The sequence below is a fragment of the Puntigrus tetrazona genome, chromosome 23 (genome assembly GCF_018831695.1).
Source record: "Puntigrus tetrazona isolate hp1 chromosome 23, ASM1883169v1, whole genome shotgun sequence".
NCBI classification, from domain to species: Eukaryota; Metazoa; Chordata; class Actinopteri; order Cypriniformes; family Cyprinidae; genus Puntigrus; species Puntigrus tetrazona.
Genome location: NC_056721.1, coordinates 2446888 through 2463695, shown reverse-complemented (window position 1 = coordinate 2463695; position 16808 = coordinate 2446888). Strand labels below are relative to the sequence as shown.

At 40.9% G+C, this 16808-nt stretch overlaps 1 protein-coding gene across 1 annotated transcript; it reads right to left on the bottom strand.

The window, feature by feature from the left end:
* Positions 1-2255: 2255 nt before the first annotated feature.
* On the bottom strand, positions 2256-12006 carry slc34a2b (solute carrier family 34 member 2b). The gene is made up of 13 exons (XM_043224902.1): positions 11927-12006; positions 10830-10881; positions 10617-10742; positions 10406-10534; positions 8931-9074; positions 8523-8634; positions 8252-8447; positions 7837-7932; positions 6405-6525; positions 4879-5046; positions 4436-4552; positions 3277-3401; positions 2256-3192 (listed from the first exon to the last, which is right to left on the bottom strand). The coding sequence occupies exons 2-13, from the start codon at positions 10876-10878 to the stop codon at positions 2653-2655; spliced, it is 1923 nt and encodes a 640-aa protein (XP_043080837.1). The 5' UTR covers positions 10879-10881; positions 11927-12006; the 3' UTR covers positions 2256-2652.
* Positions 12007-16808: the final 4802 nt, after the last annotated feature.

The following is a 16808-nucleotide window of genomic DNA, read 5'->3' as shown; positions in this document are numbered from 1 at the left end:
TTCCTCAGATCTTAGGCATCGCTCATGGGCAAGGTTGGTTTTAGGAGTCAAGACTAAATGTTGCACCTGGGATCAACTCAGCAAAATCAGGACGCCCCACTTCTACAGGCCACACTTATATTAAGTGCTGGTGCTGATCATGACCAGCTAATAACCTCATTAAACCAGCTCTTGACCAACTCAAATCAGGTGCACCTAATCGGCACACGCCAGATTTTTCGACAATGCATCTTGATCAATAAAGGGTTCTGTAAAGCAAAAAATAAATAGCTCCTTCTGTTAACTAAGATGAATTAGCGCTCGGTTATAAATGTGTATGCCCTCCTATCATATGTTTTCACACCTCTATGGTTTAAAAGGAAGTTAGCTTCTCTGATTTGGATCTTGGACGTGAAAGAAAACAGATCTGTTGTCAGTTATGAACCACGAGAGGGCGCCACAGCTCATGTGAAGCTAATCTGAACTCATTTTTTTTTTGAGGTTAGGTTACTACTTATTACTTCTCATTTTGAACTTAATATATTCACTGCAAGGAACAGGACTTTGTTCTTCTTGGTTGGTTTTATTTCTCCTTTTGTATTTTTTTAAAAAAGGGCCAATCGGATTTGTTGTATTAATACACAGAACCGATCATTTATAATGCTGATAACTAATAAGGCCTATGTATGGATTTAAACAGAGGATAGTATTTAAAGAGTTTATAAATTATTGCCGTTATACATTTAAAAATGAGCCTGTGATGGATAGATTTACAGTATGGATGACGGTACAGAGGAACCTGCTGAAAATCATTTATCTGAAAGATTTCTGATTTATTGTCAAATCTACCACACGTACAGTACATACGGAGAATTGAAATTGTTTCTCTCGGACCCCAGGTGCACAGTAAAGTAAAAGGCGGTTCAACAGTACAATCCACCGAATGCACTGTGCTGTCCCTCACAGCCTCGTTTTAAAAATTAATAGAGCGCTATGGTCTATATCTTAATAAATTAATTAACAGCATACTTCAGCCAGCGTTGTGCAACTTGTTTGGGAAGAATTATCAAATCAAAAGCATAAAAACACACCCTGCTTCTGCCAGACTTGTGTTCCCTTGCCCTGTGTTTTTCTCTCCACGTGTATGCCCATATTTGATTTTCCTGTTCCTGTTCTCGTTTTTTTTCATTAATGTTTCACTGAGTTCCAGTTGTGTGTTAATAGTCCTCATTGTTTTCCTACTTAAACCCTGTTTCTAGTGTCCTGCGTCGGCTGTCGGCTGTCTTCTCCCTGTCTGTGCTCTAGTGATTGTAATATTTAAGACTGTTCAGGAGAGACTTGTCAGTGTGGAAGAACTTAACTGGTCTAAAGATAACTCTCATCACCAAACACTAATGACTTGTACATATGGGACATCATGGGAGTCTTTTTAGACACTTCCAAAACTGTTGCAACAATGTTGGAGCTCCATTTTTAAATACATGAATTGTTTCCATAGGTTTGAAAGGACCTTTTTCTGTCCTACGAAGGGGGTGCCAATACTTTTGTCCATATAGTGAACGTACAAGTCATTGGTGTGACTTTGAAATGCAGATCTTGAGCCAAAAGCTCCTCACCAAATACCAGAGGTTATAACCAGAGTTATCTTTCTGCAGACCAGTCAAGTTCTTCCACACTGACTCAATCAGTTCTTTTAACCTTGCCTTACACATTTTCAGTCCAGTTTGTAACGTTTTGGCACGCGGTTGTCGAAAGATCACTTGTTTTGGTTAAGCCACGCCTAATTGTCTATTACCTGAAAATATGCTACCTATGAGACTTTGCTTCTATCGCAAAATTGTGGTGTGAGACTTCATGAACTTGTACATCTAACTGTAAACCTACCATTAAATTATTAAAGCGGTGGTAGAACTCTGATATATGTAGCATTATTTGTTAAACACCAGACTTAAAAGGTAGATAACTTGATGGTGGTGACCAAAATTAAAGACTATAGTTGACTTTTCCTCAAGCTAATTCTTTGATGGCATCTTGGATTTCTTTTTTCGCTTGCCTCATGTGGGACGAGAGAAGAACACATGGGAAAATGTACTAATAAGTGGATATGCCAAAGTGGTTTCTGAGTTTCATTTAGTACACAGTTTCTGAGCGGTCTCTCATTGCTCATAAAGATCATGATATCTTTGCAGAACAAGCTGATGCAGTAGGAAATTGAGTTTGTTTCGCAGTAACAAAAACTGACCCTTCAGCATCTTTCACTCACAATAAAACAGAGAGAGAAGTCATAATGAAAAGTTTAGTAGGTCTCGAAGATTTGAAACAGCGCAATATTTTTATAAGATACAAAATCAGATCCAAGTCCTTACATCACCTTTAAATATTTAAGACAATATCTTACACCAGAGTAGAGAAATATTTACTTCAATATTAACAATATTAAATCTTCATGAAATTTACAAAAACTTAACGAATATTTAAAAACCTATACAAATGCATTTTTACATAGTTCCGCATAATGTGCAAAATTACTGCCAAGAGTGTGCATTCTTCATTGGCCACCAATTTCAACTGGTGAGGTTTTTTTTCGGAAAAACTCGCCAATTATACAAACACAGACTTCTACGAAAGCCCGCCTCCATTACCAGAAAAACGCACATACGATTATAAATAAGATCATAAATGTGTCGCTGTTACTTTGGCCTCATCTTCTATAGTGAGAGCTGGGTTGTCGTACATCTCTAGATGCTTTTCCTTGGTTTTCGCGTCATCCTTCTCCTCGTCCTGCTCTCTTTCTTTGCAGCACTTGCAGCAGCAGCAGCAGCGAGTCCTGCAGAAGGTCATGCTGGCGGTCACCACCTTGTCCCAGGGCTTGAGGGAGTGCAGAGGTTTGGGCAGGAAGTCCCAGCTGCGGAGGAATGGCGGCAGGAAACGCGGCCAGCGTTTCTGCATAACGTTTACCACGATCGCGAAGATCGCCAAGACCAAAACCGGCACTCCGACCCCCACCAAGACCTGCCAGCCCGCGATGGACAGGCCCAGGACGGTCAGCGGGAAGAGGAGGAAGATCAGGATGAGGTACAGCGCCGCGAACCAGCGGTACTTGGCCGTGCGGTCCCCCAGAGCTTTGGCCAATCGGATGGGGATGCGTGTGAAAGGGATGGGATACCAGAGCAGTATACCGCTGATGTTGAAGAAGAAGTGACAGAGAGAGATCTGGAGGAAGACGCATATGATCGGTTGTAGATTAAAGACGGAGTAATGCAGTCAATTCGGATGGAAACGAGTGCAGAAACGAACCTGTAGAGAGTTGGCCAGCGTCTCTCCAGGACTGGCGAGGGCGGCTAAAATAGCCGTTGTTGTTGTGCCGATGTTGGAGCCCAGTGTGAGAGGATATGCCCTCTCGATGCTAATGACACCAATACCTGAATGGTAATGAGGCTTCGTTAAAATGGCGCAAATTACTCACTTGTGTTGACATACAGCGTGCAAACAGTAGATAAGATTAAATTAGACCGAAGTACTTTAAAAAAGTGGTGGGTTAGCACAGATGAATAAATTCATGAATAAAGTAGTCTGAGCTTGAAGCCAATCGTCAAATAAATCAAATGTAAATCGATGGATTAGAAACGTCTAAAATGATCTCAATTATAAATGCAATAGCCCACAGGGTGACTACAATTTAAAAAGTTCTTATTAAATATACGCTACTGTTCAAAAGTGGGATTTAGAAAAATCTCCTGCTCATTAAACTACACTTACGGTTTAAAATCAGAGCTTTGATCACATGCATGTGAACAGAAAGCAGAGTTTTTAGCCTCGTTACGCCACTCTTTGTTGTGATGGGATCCTTAAGGACATGTACCTGAGTGCAGTCTGAAACCAACAGCACGTGCGGATAAACACACACACACACTGCGGCACTCGGACACACTCAGGCTCATAATATTCCTGTTCAGCTCATCAGACAGCAGGACCGGATCACCTGCGCCGACTATCATATGACAGGGTACGTGCTGACACGTCCAGCGAGAGAGGGCTCTGGGATCACCACATCCGTCTTTTTAGTGGAAGGTCAAATATTTGCTACATGCATCTTTTTCCTCAACTTTCAGCGTGGAATCTGAGCTTATCAGCATTTCTCTTCTGCTCACTAAGGCTACATTCACAAATACTGTAACAGTGTGAAATAAGTTCATGTTCTATTTGAATACATGGTCAAATCTGAAATTTTTTAGCATCGTTGTCACATTATCATTCAGAAATCGCTCCGATTTGCTGACCCCAAACTTTCAAACAGTACCGATTTTAAACACCTAAATCAATTTCCTAAGGCATTCTGGGATTGGCTTTTTCCTTAGAGTGCGGGACAAGGCAACGCCATAAAAAGACGCACAAAATGTCTACGTTGGCCATAATTGTGACTAAGCCTTCCAGTAAAGCGGGTTTGTATACAGACCGACGAGCGGAGTGATGGCGGAGGTGAAGACAGAGCTGCTCTGAACGATGAAGGTCATCCCGGCTCCGACAAGAATGGCGAGGTATCCAGTGACCCAGGAGAAGGGGAAGGGGAAATCTGGCAAAAGGCAAAGCAGTGTTAGAAAGTGACGGCTGCATTAAAAAAAAGCAAGTACGCTGGATACTTGGGGAGACATGTACCTGAGTGCAGTCTGAAACCAACAGCACGTGCGTATAAACACACACACACTGCGGCACTCGGACACACTCAGGCTCATAATATTCCTGTTCAGCTCATCAGACAGCAGGACCGCATCACCTGCGCCGACTATCATATGACAGGGTACGCGCTGACACGTCCAGCGAGAGAGTCGCCACATCCGTGTTTTTAGCTGAAGGTTTTGTCGGCCATTAGCGGATGACTCGTCTCTGAGGTTGACTCACCTGTGTTGAGCACCTTCTTGATGACGACCGCCACCTGACCCTTCAGCATGGAGTTCAGCAGCTTGACGATCAGAATCAGGCAGGTGCAGAGGGCCAGCAGCGACAGAGCCAACAGAATCAAGCCCACCGCCAGGTCCGGCAGGTTAGCGTACACGAACATGTGAGTGCCTGAAGAGAGAGAGAGAGAGAGGAGGAGTCCGTCAGGCCTTGGTTGGACAGGCTCCAGTTTTTCTGCTGGGGTAGTTTGATGGACCTACAGTAACTACCTGCAGAGTTCAGTTCTAGCCCAGCTGTCTAATTATCAAGAGCTTCTGAAGATCAGCTGGTCCAGGTCAGTGTTGCCAGTGTTGAAAGTGGCTAAAACTGCTAGCCAAATGTCACTTTAATCTTAGTTAAATATATTTTGTTTTGCAAGCTTATCAATACACTTATCAACAACACTTCACTCCTCTGCTTCGCCAACGTACATAAAGACTTCAGAAAAACGTGCAGGGAGATTGAGCTGGTGCATGCCCATAAAATAGCTGGATGGACCAGACTGATGCATATTTGCAAGCAATTTAAAAAAAAAAAACCAATAAAACAAAACACCATACTTTGAATAAGCCCTTACTCTACTGAAGTTCCTTGAAACCATCTCTTGGGCCTGACAAAACTAACTAAAGATTAATCTACAAATCAACTAGCAATACATTTCATAGTTTGTGATGACTGGTTAAATTAGTTTACTTTTTCAGCATTTTAAAAGGCTTTGAAAAATGTATTCTAATAAGTCACGTTGAAGGGTTATAATTAATGTTGGTGCTTAAATTGCATTTAATAAAGACAAAGTAGTATTATTTGTATTAATTGTGGACTAAATGGGCATCATCTCAAGTAGACCAAAGAAAATTCCTTAAAAACATTTATAATACATATCTATCTTGCTTTATCTGGGCTCCCTTGCAAGAGGATTACCAAATTTGGGAGTCTTTGGTATTTAAGTTTGAAAGCCCCTGATACGATCTACCAAAAATGATCTTCAATTTCTCATATGAGGGGCTGCTGAATGGAAATCTGAGCACACTCTTTCACAGTTGAATCACCACAGAACGATAACGCATTCAGATCCACTGAACCAAGCCAAGGCTGGAATTTCAACATGCGATCTAACTACTCGCATTGATGTAAATCACCCGAATTCATACCCAGAGCAAAAGCCCTGCTGTGAAACTGGCAGAGGCTCTTTGTTCAGGTGCACTGGCCTCAAGTGCCCAAGGATGTCGTGAAGAATAGCCCCATTGAAAAGGTAGAGTAGATGGATGGGGTGAGGGGGAAAGGTGAAGCCAAGATCTCCCTCAGCTTTTATAAGAAGCCATTGTACTCCTGGAGGTTAGAGTGATTCGCAATCGATGGCTCAGAGCTGAAATAAGTCAGCTATGTAAGGAAGAGGACGGGAAATGGATCGACATTAGGCTTCGGCCTCTTGATTCAGGAAGTTTCGCGCTGGTTGCTACAAGAGCCACAAAGCAAGCAGAGGCACTTACATTTGCCCAAGTTGTTGGTTTCCGTTTGGTTCTCTTGAGTCCAGACCTGGCCATCCTCCTCCCAGCAGAGGGCGCCAAGTGTGCAGTTTTCAAATCCAGAGACCGATATGTTCACGAGGCTCTGAAACAGACGAAAACACATCTTCAGGCCTGAACCTTACGTCAAAGGAGGGAATATGAAGCTCGGTGTCGCATCGCTAGCTTGCTAATATGCTATGCTAACAGAAAAGTCGACCTAGGCTGCAACCGAAATCTTATACTCCCCTACTATAAAGCGAGCGACAGCATGTGACGAAACAAGTGTGAAAGTGTGGCCGAATTCACAGTGTTCCTAAAAGACAACGCAAAAAGTATAACCTAAAGGAGTCAGCTCCCGGATAACCTGCTACTAGCAGCATTATTGTGAAGTGTGGTGTATTCCGGCAGTGACGTGACAACTGAAGCCCATAGGCCACGTTTCCATTACCTTTCCCATTCAAAATACGTCCAACAGAAACACGTCAATTTCAATTTTTACCTCAGATGTAGCCTCTGTGTGCTGCGCGATTATGACAAAGTCATAATTGTTGATTAGTCCCTCGAAATTGTAATTATGCCATTATTATGATGATCACAAATTACCCCGAATGATGTTTACACAATTGTTTAAAGCAATATTTTTACATTCGAAAAGGCTACTTTTGGTGTTTTCAGCTTAAGTTATAGTATTAGGCCTCAAATGTCAATTATACATTGGATCGGTGCGTTCTTTAAAGAAGAAAAAAAACTAAACCATGAGTAATATGTTGTACTAAAACGAACAATGGAAAAACCCGTAACCAGTAGGAAGGAAAAACATCTTAAGCAAGCGGAATAACATAAGTGGACTTTGAAAGATGAATAGCCTCTTTTGATTACATAATTGCGCCATACATACTTGCAATTGTGATTAGAAAACAGATGAACTGTGCAGCCCTAGCGGTACAAGAGGACAGAGCTGCTAGCTATTAGGTCTACGCCGAGTGACATCGGCTGCGTTCCAGTAGTTATTTTTTTTAAAATTTACTTTCCTTCGCAAAGTGGAAAGCGTGAGCTAGCGCATTAGCAAAAATGGGAAGGAATGCAGCCATGATGTTTGTGTGCCATTTCTTATGCTAACGCCACAAGTCGTTGAATCTCTGTGTGCATGATGTTGTATATCTTACGCAGCTGATACGCCTACGTAGTGTCCCAAATGCTGCCTATATAGACGGCAAGGAAATGCGCTAGGTTTTAGAACAGAGCCAACATCTCGCTTGAGGTTTATCAGCAATTTAGACAAAAGACTCTCATATCTTTTTGTGTGTACATACAGAGCCTACGTTTATCTTCTGAATTCCCGTCAGTGTGATAAATCTTATTTCCTCGTGTTTTAAAAGCCTAATCTAAGCTAAAATCACTTCCACATACTCACCGTGATCTTTTCTGTTTTGCACCAGATCTTAATCAGACTTTTGTTTCGGGCAGCAGGGTCTCCGGTGGCGATGTCACGGATCACAGACGTGTCCAGCTGGAAGAACGTTAAATAAAATAAAATTACAAATATTAAAAGCCCCGTTTGTACTTACGAGCTGACGTTTTTTTTTAACCCTACATTTATAAAAGAATGAATAAAGTGGGTTTTTGCCTTCGGTTTTGCAAGCTGTAAACGCAATTTTTAATTGAAAACGTAAAATGCGGTCTGATTTTGAACAGGGAAACGCATGACTATATCTTAAGCGTAAATGTTTGGTTAGAAAAAAAAAAAAAAAAAAAAAGAAATCTGTGGATAAGTTCTTAAAGTGACAGCAGCCTAATAACACCGATTTACAGGATTTGAGGATTCTCACCTCAATGATGTTCTTGGTGAGGGGTTCGGTGATGACCTTCAACAGGTCTGGAGCGTCGGCCCCCGTCTGGATGTTGAAGGAGTCGATTATAAGTTTGGTGAGTCTGTAGAGGTATCCTGAAGCCACCTCCAGAGGCAACAGCACCAGGACAGACAGCCAGTTAAAGAAGTCATGGACCGTAGCTCCGGCAAAGGCCCTGAGGTGCACAGAATCAATGACAAACCCATTCAACCCGAGTCCCTTCATCAGCTCGTCAATTCAAAGCGTTTACCTGCGAAACTCATTGCGGTCCCCCGCCTGCATGACGGCCACGATGGTGTTGGTCACTGAAGTGCCGATATTGGCACCCATGATGATCGGCACCGCTGACTTCACCTCCAACACTGAAACACGATACTCTCGTTTAATTCTCTATGAACGCATTCCTGCGATCAAAGCTGAACGTTCAGCATCATTCCTCCAGTCTTCAGAAATCATCCAGATATGCTGCTCAACACCAACAAATTGAGCTTCCTACATAATATGCAAGCCTATGGTTTTATTCAGATTGCACAATATCTGTCGGTGGGTGCAAAAAAAAAACAAACCATGCGATGCATTGTTGGCCATTGGCACAACCCCAGTGACTTAAGACTGGTTTTGTTCTCCAGTGTGACATGCTCACACACACGAAACTCACATCCAGATGACACCATGCTGACCACAATGGAGGACGAGGTGCTTGAGCTTTGAACCAGAACAGTGACCAGGACCCCGATCACCAGCCCAGCCACGGGGTTCGACAGAACCGCATTGTCCTGGAAGATATCGCCAGCTGCCTTCCCTGAGCACAGTCACAAAACCAGAGACAAGCAGCCTCTATTACAGATTAACCACGTTAGACAGACCCGTGCCAAGATAAGAGGCGTCTGTTTGAGGTACACGATCGCTGCTAACCTACAAAAGATCAGCCACTTATCAGCTGTTTTTCTCTTTGACCTGCAGAGCTTAAAAACGTCAAACCGGATTCGCTTTGATGGTTGTGTATTTATTCTGTGATTAATTTTGTGCATTATGTAAAACGTATGCGCACGAAACGCCAACACTGTCGAGTTTTTTTAATTCACAAATTAAATAGAGACGACTGGCCAATCAGAAGTCGGTACCGTAACAAGCACGCGCAAAACGGCTTTAAAAAGACAGGAGGTATGATTTTATCGTGATTAAATTTAAATACAAATGTGCTGTTTTTATTTTATACAAACAGTGCAGAGCAACACTTTCTGTTCCTTGAATGAATCGTTTTTTTTAAAGAATCGACTGATTCAGTGATTCAACTGTCCGTTCAGATGGACTCGCTCCCTGCATCACAGTGTGTAGAGCCTACTATCCACCCTCCCTCAATAGTATTCAAAACTATCACATAGACTTTGGGATGTCTAGTATGCACATTGGGACGCAGGCACTCGTTTCCTTTCTTATTGAATCAGCCGTTTTGATTTGAATTGATTCGAAAAAATTTGAACGATTCAATAGATCATTTATTAAAACAGGGACTGCTGTTAATACTTTTTTTTGTTAATACTACTACTACTACTACTACTACTACTACTAATAATAATAAATAAATTTATGAATCTCTTTTTTTCAGCATGAGACCATGTGATACTGAAAAAGTTAGAGCTTATCAAGTTTGAAGTTTATTATTAACTTAACATATCAATAACATTGATTAAATGATTAAATGGCAGTATATTTATTGCACACTGCAGGCAAAGGGTAAACCAGAAATAATAGTATTAATAACCAGAATTATTCAGCCTAGCTTGTGTGTGTGTGTGTGTGTGTGTGTGTGAGTGAGAGAAAGAGAGAGACTTTAACAGCTGTCTTAAAAGAAAAAAAAACCTGGGTTTGGTCAGAAGAGGGCATCGTGTTTCAGTCTCTCCCGGCCATTAGTACTATTTTTTGCTTTTGATTAAGGTCAAATTTCTCTAAAGCTCTCCATTAAGCTACATTATTAGGTTTTACAGAACAAATACAAACTCCAAAGGTTTCAGGAACATAGTGGTTTAGCGAAACTGTGCTGGTCTTAAGACGCGCGCGCGCACGCACGCACGCGCACACGCGGAGTCGCTTTTAATCACTGCAGGCTTCACGGAAAGTTAAAGAAAGTACCTCCAACGAGCTGGAAAGCGGAGCTCAAGATGTCCAGAGAGCAGACGAACACGTAGAGCAAACCCAGCAGGAGAACAAACTTCACGATAGACTTGAGGACGCTCAGGACCTTGCCCTTCGTGTCGAGATCTGCGGAGCAAACACAGAGCACGCGTGAGTCTCGCGGAGCTCCGCGCGCGCGTCCCGCGGCTCCCCGCGCGGCGCCCCTCACCTGACCACTTCACCCCGGTGTCCCGGAGCTCCGGCAGGTCCCAGGGGTCCAGCTCCTCGTCCTCCGAGTCCGACTCGTCCGTCCACGGCTCGGGATTCGACCCATCTTTGCGCGCGAGCTCTGCGCCTGCGGGAGGAAAGACACGCGTCTGAGGACAGAGAGGGAGGAAGGAAGTGCGCCTCGGCGTGGACGAGGATTTATACGGGCACGTACCGAGTTCCGGCGGCGGCGAGGCGGGATGAGTCTCGGGCAGCGGAGCCATCGCCTTCAAGTCACAGCAAACACACACATATAAACACGTTCACAAGAAACATAAAATCTGGCTAAAAGTCTGCAGAAATAAAAATTAAAAGAGCTACAAGCCAAGCCCAACATCTCCTTTTGTCTTTCTTTGAAAGCATGCGGCGTGCAATGAACACTAAGTTTAAAAAAAGTAGACAAGAACACAAATATAAAGGTCGTTTCTCGATTAAAATTATGTCATTGGCAAACAATGAACGATTTAAAGTAAACAAATGTAAAAAATAAATAAATAAAAAGTTAATTAAAAACAATACACAGTATAAATTAAAATAGAAACATGTACGTTATTATTATTATTATTATTAATTTTAGAAATATTAAATGCAGAAGAACGAGTGCTAAAATGTTTCTCTTTTACAAAGCAGCGATTAAACTAAACAAAAACGAGCAGAGACGCGTTAAAAACGTAAAGGAGCGAAGAAGCGGAGTTTCCGTCGTCCCTTAAAGAAAACAATGGGCAGTTTAAAAGTAGCCTCAAGTGAAAAGCAGATGAAAACTACAAAGAAAGAAGTTATTTCATTTTAAAAGCAGTGACTGAAAACGTCTCTCTCTCTCTCTCTCTCTCTGTCTCTCTCTCAGTGTCTCTCTCTGTCTCTCTCTCTCTCTCTCTCTCTCTCTCTCTCTCTCTCTCTCTCTCTCTCTCTCTCTCTCTCTCTCTCTCTCTCTCTCTCTCTCTCTCTCTCTCTCTCTCTCTCTCTCTCTCTCTCTCTCTCTCTCTCTCTCTCTCTCTCTCTCTCTCTCTCTCTCTCTCTCTCTCTCTCACCTGTTTGTGTTGACCTGTCCGCGTCTTAATATCTCACAAACGCTCGACTTTAACACTACCGAGTGATCATTCTGTCAGCAGACCGTTTATATTTCAGTGTTTCCCCCCACCCCGTGTCCTCCCTGTCCTCCCTGAACTCATCCTCACTAACACACACCCGGTGAACACACAGACGCACGGAGCAGCACGGAAGCATACATTCGGTTGTTTCTGAGAAACCATTACTCTAGCGTGAAGGTCCTACCTGTGCTGAGTGAGTGTGTGAGTGTTAGTCCGGTGGACGCACCTGTAGAGGAGGTGCAGGTGTCTTATATACACCTGAGGCAGGACGGTCCTGCGCGTGTCACTGATCTAAAGTCCGAAGCGGGTGGTGCTACAGATACAGGCCACTAGCAGCTCGAACCTGCAAAGAGACCCGATCCTGAGGCCGCATTCATTCGATGGACTAAAAAAGGTTGCTTTTTACATTTAGTTTGCACGCAGAACGCGTCAAATACCTGCTCTAGATGAAGTTCTCACCGGCCGCCGTGTGCCCTCTGCTGAATAAAGCCCGCGTTGCAGGTGGTCTCTTTGCTAGACACACAACACACACCTCCCTGTATGCTTTGGACACTCTGACACACCATGTAAAGCTATTTCTTTTATATACATATATATCATGTAGTAGTGAAACACTCACAAAGGGGGCTTGACGTTGAAATGCATCGTATTTAAAAGCATTTAGCATGAGTGTGTGTGTGGTTTAAATATCAGATTGTCTGAAAATGCATGTAAATGATGTATTTAAACAAAACCAAAAACAAGTTGGTTGCAATTTTTATTGTAATTTCAGGGAGATACTTTTTTTGTAATTTCAGGAAATATATATATATAAATATATATATATATATATATATATATATAATATATATTATATAACAAAAAATGCTAAATTCACATATTTTAAATATTGACATATTTCAAGCTTTTTAATTAATATACTCAAATGAAGAGTCACGACACATTATGACAGTACACATTTAAAAACACAAAAAGTATAATGTCACGCAGTCATTTTTGGTGAAGCTAGGCTTTTTTTTTTTTAAAGAGTTATCAACTCTCTCAGCTGCGGTGCTTATTTTATCTTTATGACATCAGATAAAAGCGTCATATGAAAGTAAAAGGCACGTACTATACTACTCTGCCTAGCTAAACATTAAATGAAATAAACACTGTTTGTTGTCTTCACCTCAGCCTTCACCAGTAAAATAATTCAGATAAAAGCTTAATTAGCTTATCTGCGGGTTCACCGGGTTTGTGCGGCTCAACTCCTGAACCTAAAGAGAGAGGATGATATAATTTCATCCTTTAGCATTCAGCCATTTTGCCAGACGTGCTTTCTAATTAAACATAATCACTAGTTTATCTTGTCCAAGTCAACAGTACAAGTCGGGTCACAATTAGCGGCGTTTGCTATGACAATAGTTACACATAAATGAATATCCCATAATCATTTTTTAAACTAAACAATAAAATAAATAACCCCCACAATGCAACATGTCTTCAAAAATGGGCAAAACGTTGTAAGAAACCCATGCAGAAACGTCAGTAATCGTGTTGTGTTGGATTTCTCTGCTTTTCAGAGTAATCCAAACTTTATTGATCACGGCGGACCATAAAATGCACTGTAAAATAAGAAAAGTCCCCATATACTTTAATTGAAGGAGGAATATGAGTCATATTGAGATCAGAAGGATTGAAATTGTGACTGATGCAGAAACAAACAACTATATAGACACTATGTAGCCTATCTAAGAAATAGCACTAGCTTCTTGTATTATATTTTTGTGTTAGGCTAACTGAGACTTATAGCCCTTTTATATCATTGCTCTTTTGATTGCTTTCGTTGTTTGGCTTTGGATGAAAGTGTCTGCTAAATGACTAAATGTGTGTGTGTGTGTGTGTGTGTGTGTGTTCAGTTTTTTTAGACTATGTGGTTTGCTAAATGTAACATTTGACTATTTCAAGTAGATGAGCTTCTGACCGCCTCACTTCGGCCACATCTTCTGGATTTTACCGCCGGCTCGGTCGTTTCTGTGTTAAATATGAGCTGTATCATCATTTTTCAATAAACGGCAGTAACTTTGATGCTGTGTATCATCAGCTGATGCTAGCAACTATCATGATGACGGTTCTTTATTAGCCTATTATAAATGTTTATTCAATAAATTATATTTTATAGCTATAAATAACAGTAGCCTGCTTGTTAAAAACGGTCTGTGCTGGAATGTAATTGGGGAAAAAAACGCATAATTATAGATAGATAATTATACAGAACCTAACGAAGCACCACGTGACAACTTCAAGCAACTGCACGTTTACGGTTTTAAAATTAGCCTTGGGCTAGCCCTCTCTCGGGCTGTTTCAGACCTCAAATGCGAGAAATTGGACTCTTTATAGACATATGTTTCTCGCGTAAAAAAACAACAACTTTGTACTTAATCAAACAAGAAGACGTGCGAGACTTTATTCAGCTGCTGTGCAGGGTTGCCAGGTTTTTTACAACAAATCCCTCCCCATTGCTACTCAAAACGAGTCAAATCGCGTTTCGACGGCTCCCCGTTAAATGTCGCGTTCCGGGAGGTTAAAATAGACGTTTTTGGCGGGGTTCCCCTGCTAAATCTGCATCCTAGGGGCCAAATATCACATCAGGTGTCTTCAACTCGCGGACATGAAAAACATCCCGCTGACCTGGCAACACCGCGTTCCGCTTCAGTTCAATCGGTCAAAAAAATGGCGGAGTTACGAGGTTTGCCGACAGTTCGAGCAGACAAGACTCGTTCAACAAGGTTTTAGCCACAAGCTCTTTTTAATGTGTCGTTGGCCACGTGCCACCACGGAAAAAAAAGGACGCTTCGGAGTATCTTATCTTGTAATAGGCTGGATGATTCAGCTCTGAGAAAGTTCCTGTTAAATCTCGGCAACATTCACACTTTGTAGCAAAAACGGGGATACGATCTGTTACCTTGTCCTCTCGGTCGCTGTATTTATTTGTTTGGCCAGTTTCGTTGTGCTGTTTTAGGCTGAAATTTGAAATAACTCAAATGATTTGGTCTAGAGCTGCCTGGAACCTTCCCAGAAAATATTTAGAAAGTTCATCAGCCAATCAGATTGGCCCGTAGTATAAATTATAAATATGATACATATTTGATATTATTTTCAGCGAAAAACCGTTGCTTGATCTAATATTTTATGTTGTTGTTGTTGTTTTTAAAATTTAAGTAGCAAATAAGAATTTATAAAATAATGCACATTTTCGTTTTGTTTGATATAATTAAAGCCGAAGATTCAGATGGCAAATATATTATGTTGGCTGTCCACATTAGATACAATCACTGTGCTTAAAACGAACCCATCATATTTAAAAACACAATAATAATTATATAATAAAATGTCATTTGTTGTAAATAGTATAAAATACTGTAAATATATATATATATATATATATATATATATATATATATATATATATATACACAATCATTATCGGATCTCCTTCAAAACGTTCAGGATCTTTACTTAAAATACATTTTATTGAACAACAAAACCCCAACACTTTTATTTTTTCGAAATAAGCAGAAAAAAGTGACACAAGTATTAACTATATAACAGTACTTTAGCTGTACCATGGGCCCCGTGTGCGGTAAAAGTAATGGTAAAAAATAATGTTGAATATATTAAAGTGTAGAAGATGTGCCGTTACTGTATAATGTCATCATACCGGATTTATAAATGCTTGATTGCACTAGATTTCCTGTAGATTTGTGCTCTTAGCGTATCCTCTGGATGAACAGAAACAGCTGGCTCCAAAAATAAAATAATAAAAGCGTTGAAATAAGTACTGAAATGTACATATCTCTAGGACTTAACAGACAGTGAGCATCCACCGATCTACACGGAAAACCCGGCAAACCGAATCTTTCTCTGAGAAAACCCTTGACCCGTCAAACTAAACATCTCTTCCCACACAGTCATAAAAAGATAAGTGTGAAATGCAGAATTCAGCACATGTTGATTTGTCCGTCGCTCGCCGCTGGATCCTTCTGTCACCAGTTCCAGAAAATCAAAGTCGTTCTGGTGGCTGGATCCGAATCTTTTCCCTAATTAACGGCGAGTGTGTGTGTGTGTGTGTGTGTGTGTGAGTCCTGCTGAACGTCCAGTGGCCGGTCTGTCATTATGTCACCACACAAGCATGTAACCTCAGGTGATTCGAGGGAGTTTATCTCTAATAAGTGTACTATCGTGTAAGTCACTTAGGGTAAAGTGTCTATTAACTGACTACTTATTAGTGTAGTCTAACGATAGGATTAATCATTACAGTGCTAAGAAGATCTGGTGGTCCTTCCTGTTCCTCCTTTAAAAACTGAAAATAACAGAATAGCACAGATACCCTTGTAAAAAAGGGCACTTTGTATTAAATGTGCACTTTGTAGTGGACTGTAAATATTTGGTAACATTTTTATTTTTTAGGTGTCCTAACCATAGCCATATAGTAAACATTACATTGTAACAAGGACCCCTTAAAATGAAGATTAATCACGTTTCAAAAGTAAGCACTTGCAGATAACATCAAATTTAAAGTATGTTTAAATAGTAAAAATAGCAAAGATCTTTGATGACATAAATTTGAAGCAAAAACAGTTATTAGAGCAACATTAATACATGACAGTAGACACTGAACATGAATGAATATAGAAAACCTAAAATAGGAATCTGAAAAGGAGGAGCGGTTTACAGTGTGTATCCTACATCTGTTCACGTAGGAACAATTATGTTTGATCAAAAGCAGCAAAAAAAAGAAAAGAAAGGAGTCGTTCACAATGGTAAAAGAAAAAGGAAGCGTGAAACACTTTATGCAATTTTTACTTGCATATCATATTTCCGTAAAAACAAAATCAAATCAAAAGAACGTTTCCTGTACTTCAAGGGGAAATGACATTTCCTTGTGCCACATCATTTAAGATTTTGTAACTTTCTAGTGTGGGACAATTTTTACAAAGTAAAATTACTTAAAAAAAAAAAAATAAAATCCTGGTTGAATGTGCCCACCCACGTCTGGACAATTCATTTAGTAAAGGCCTACAGTT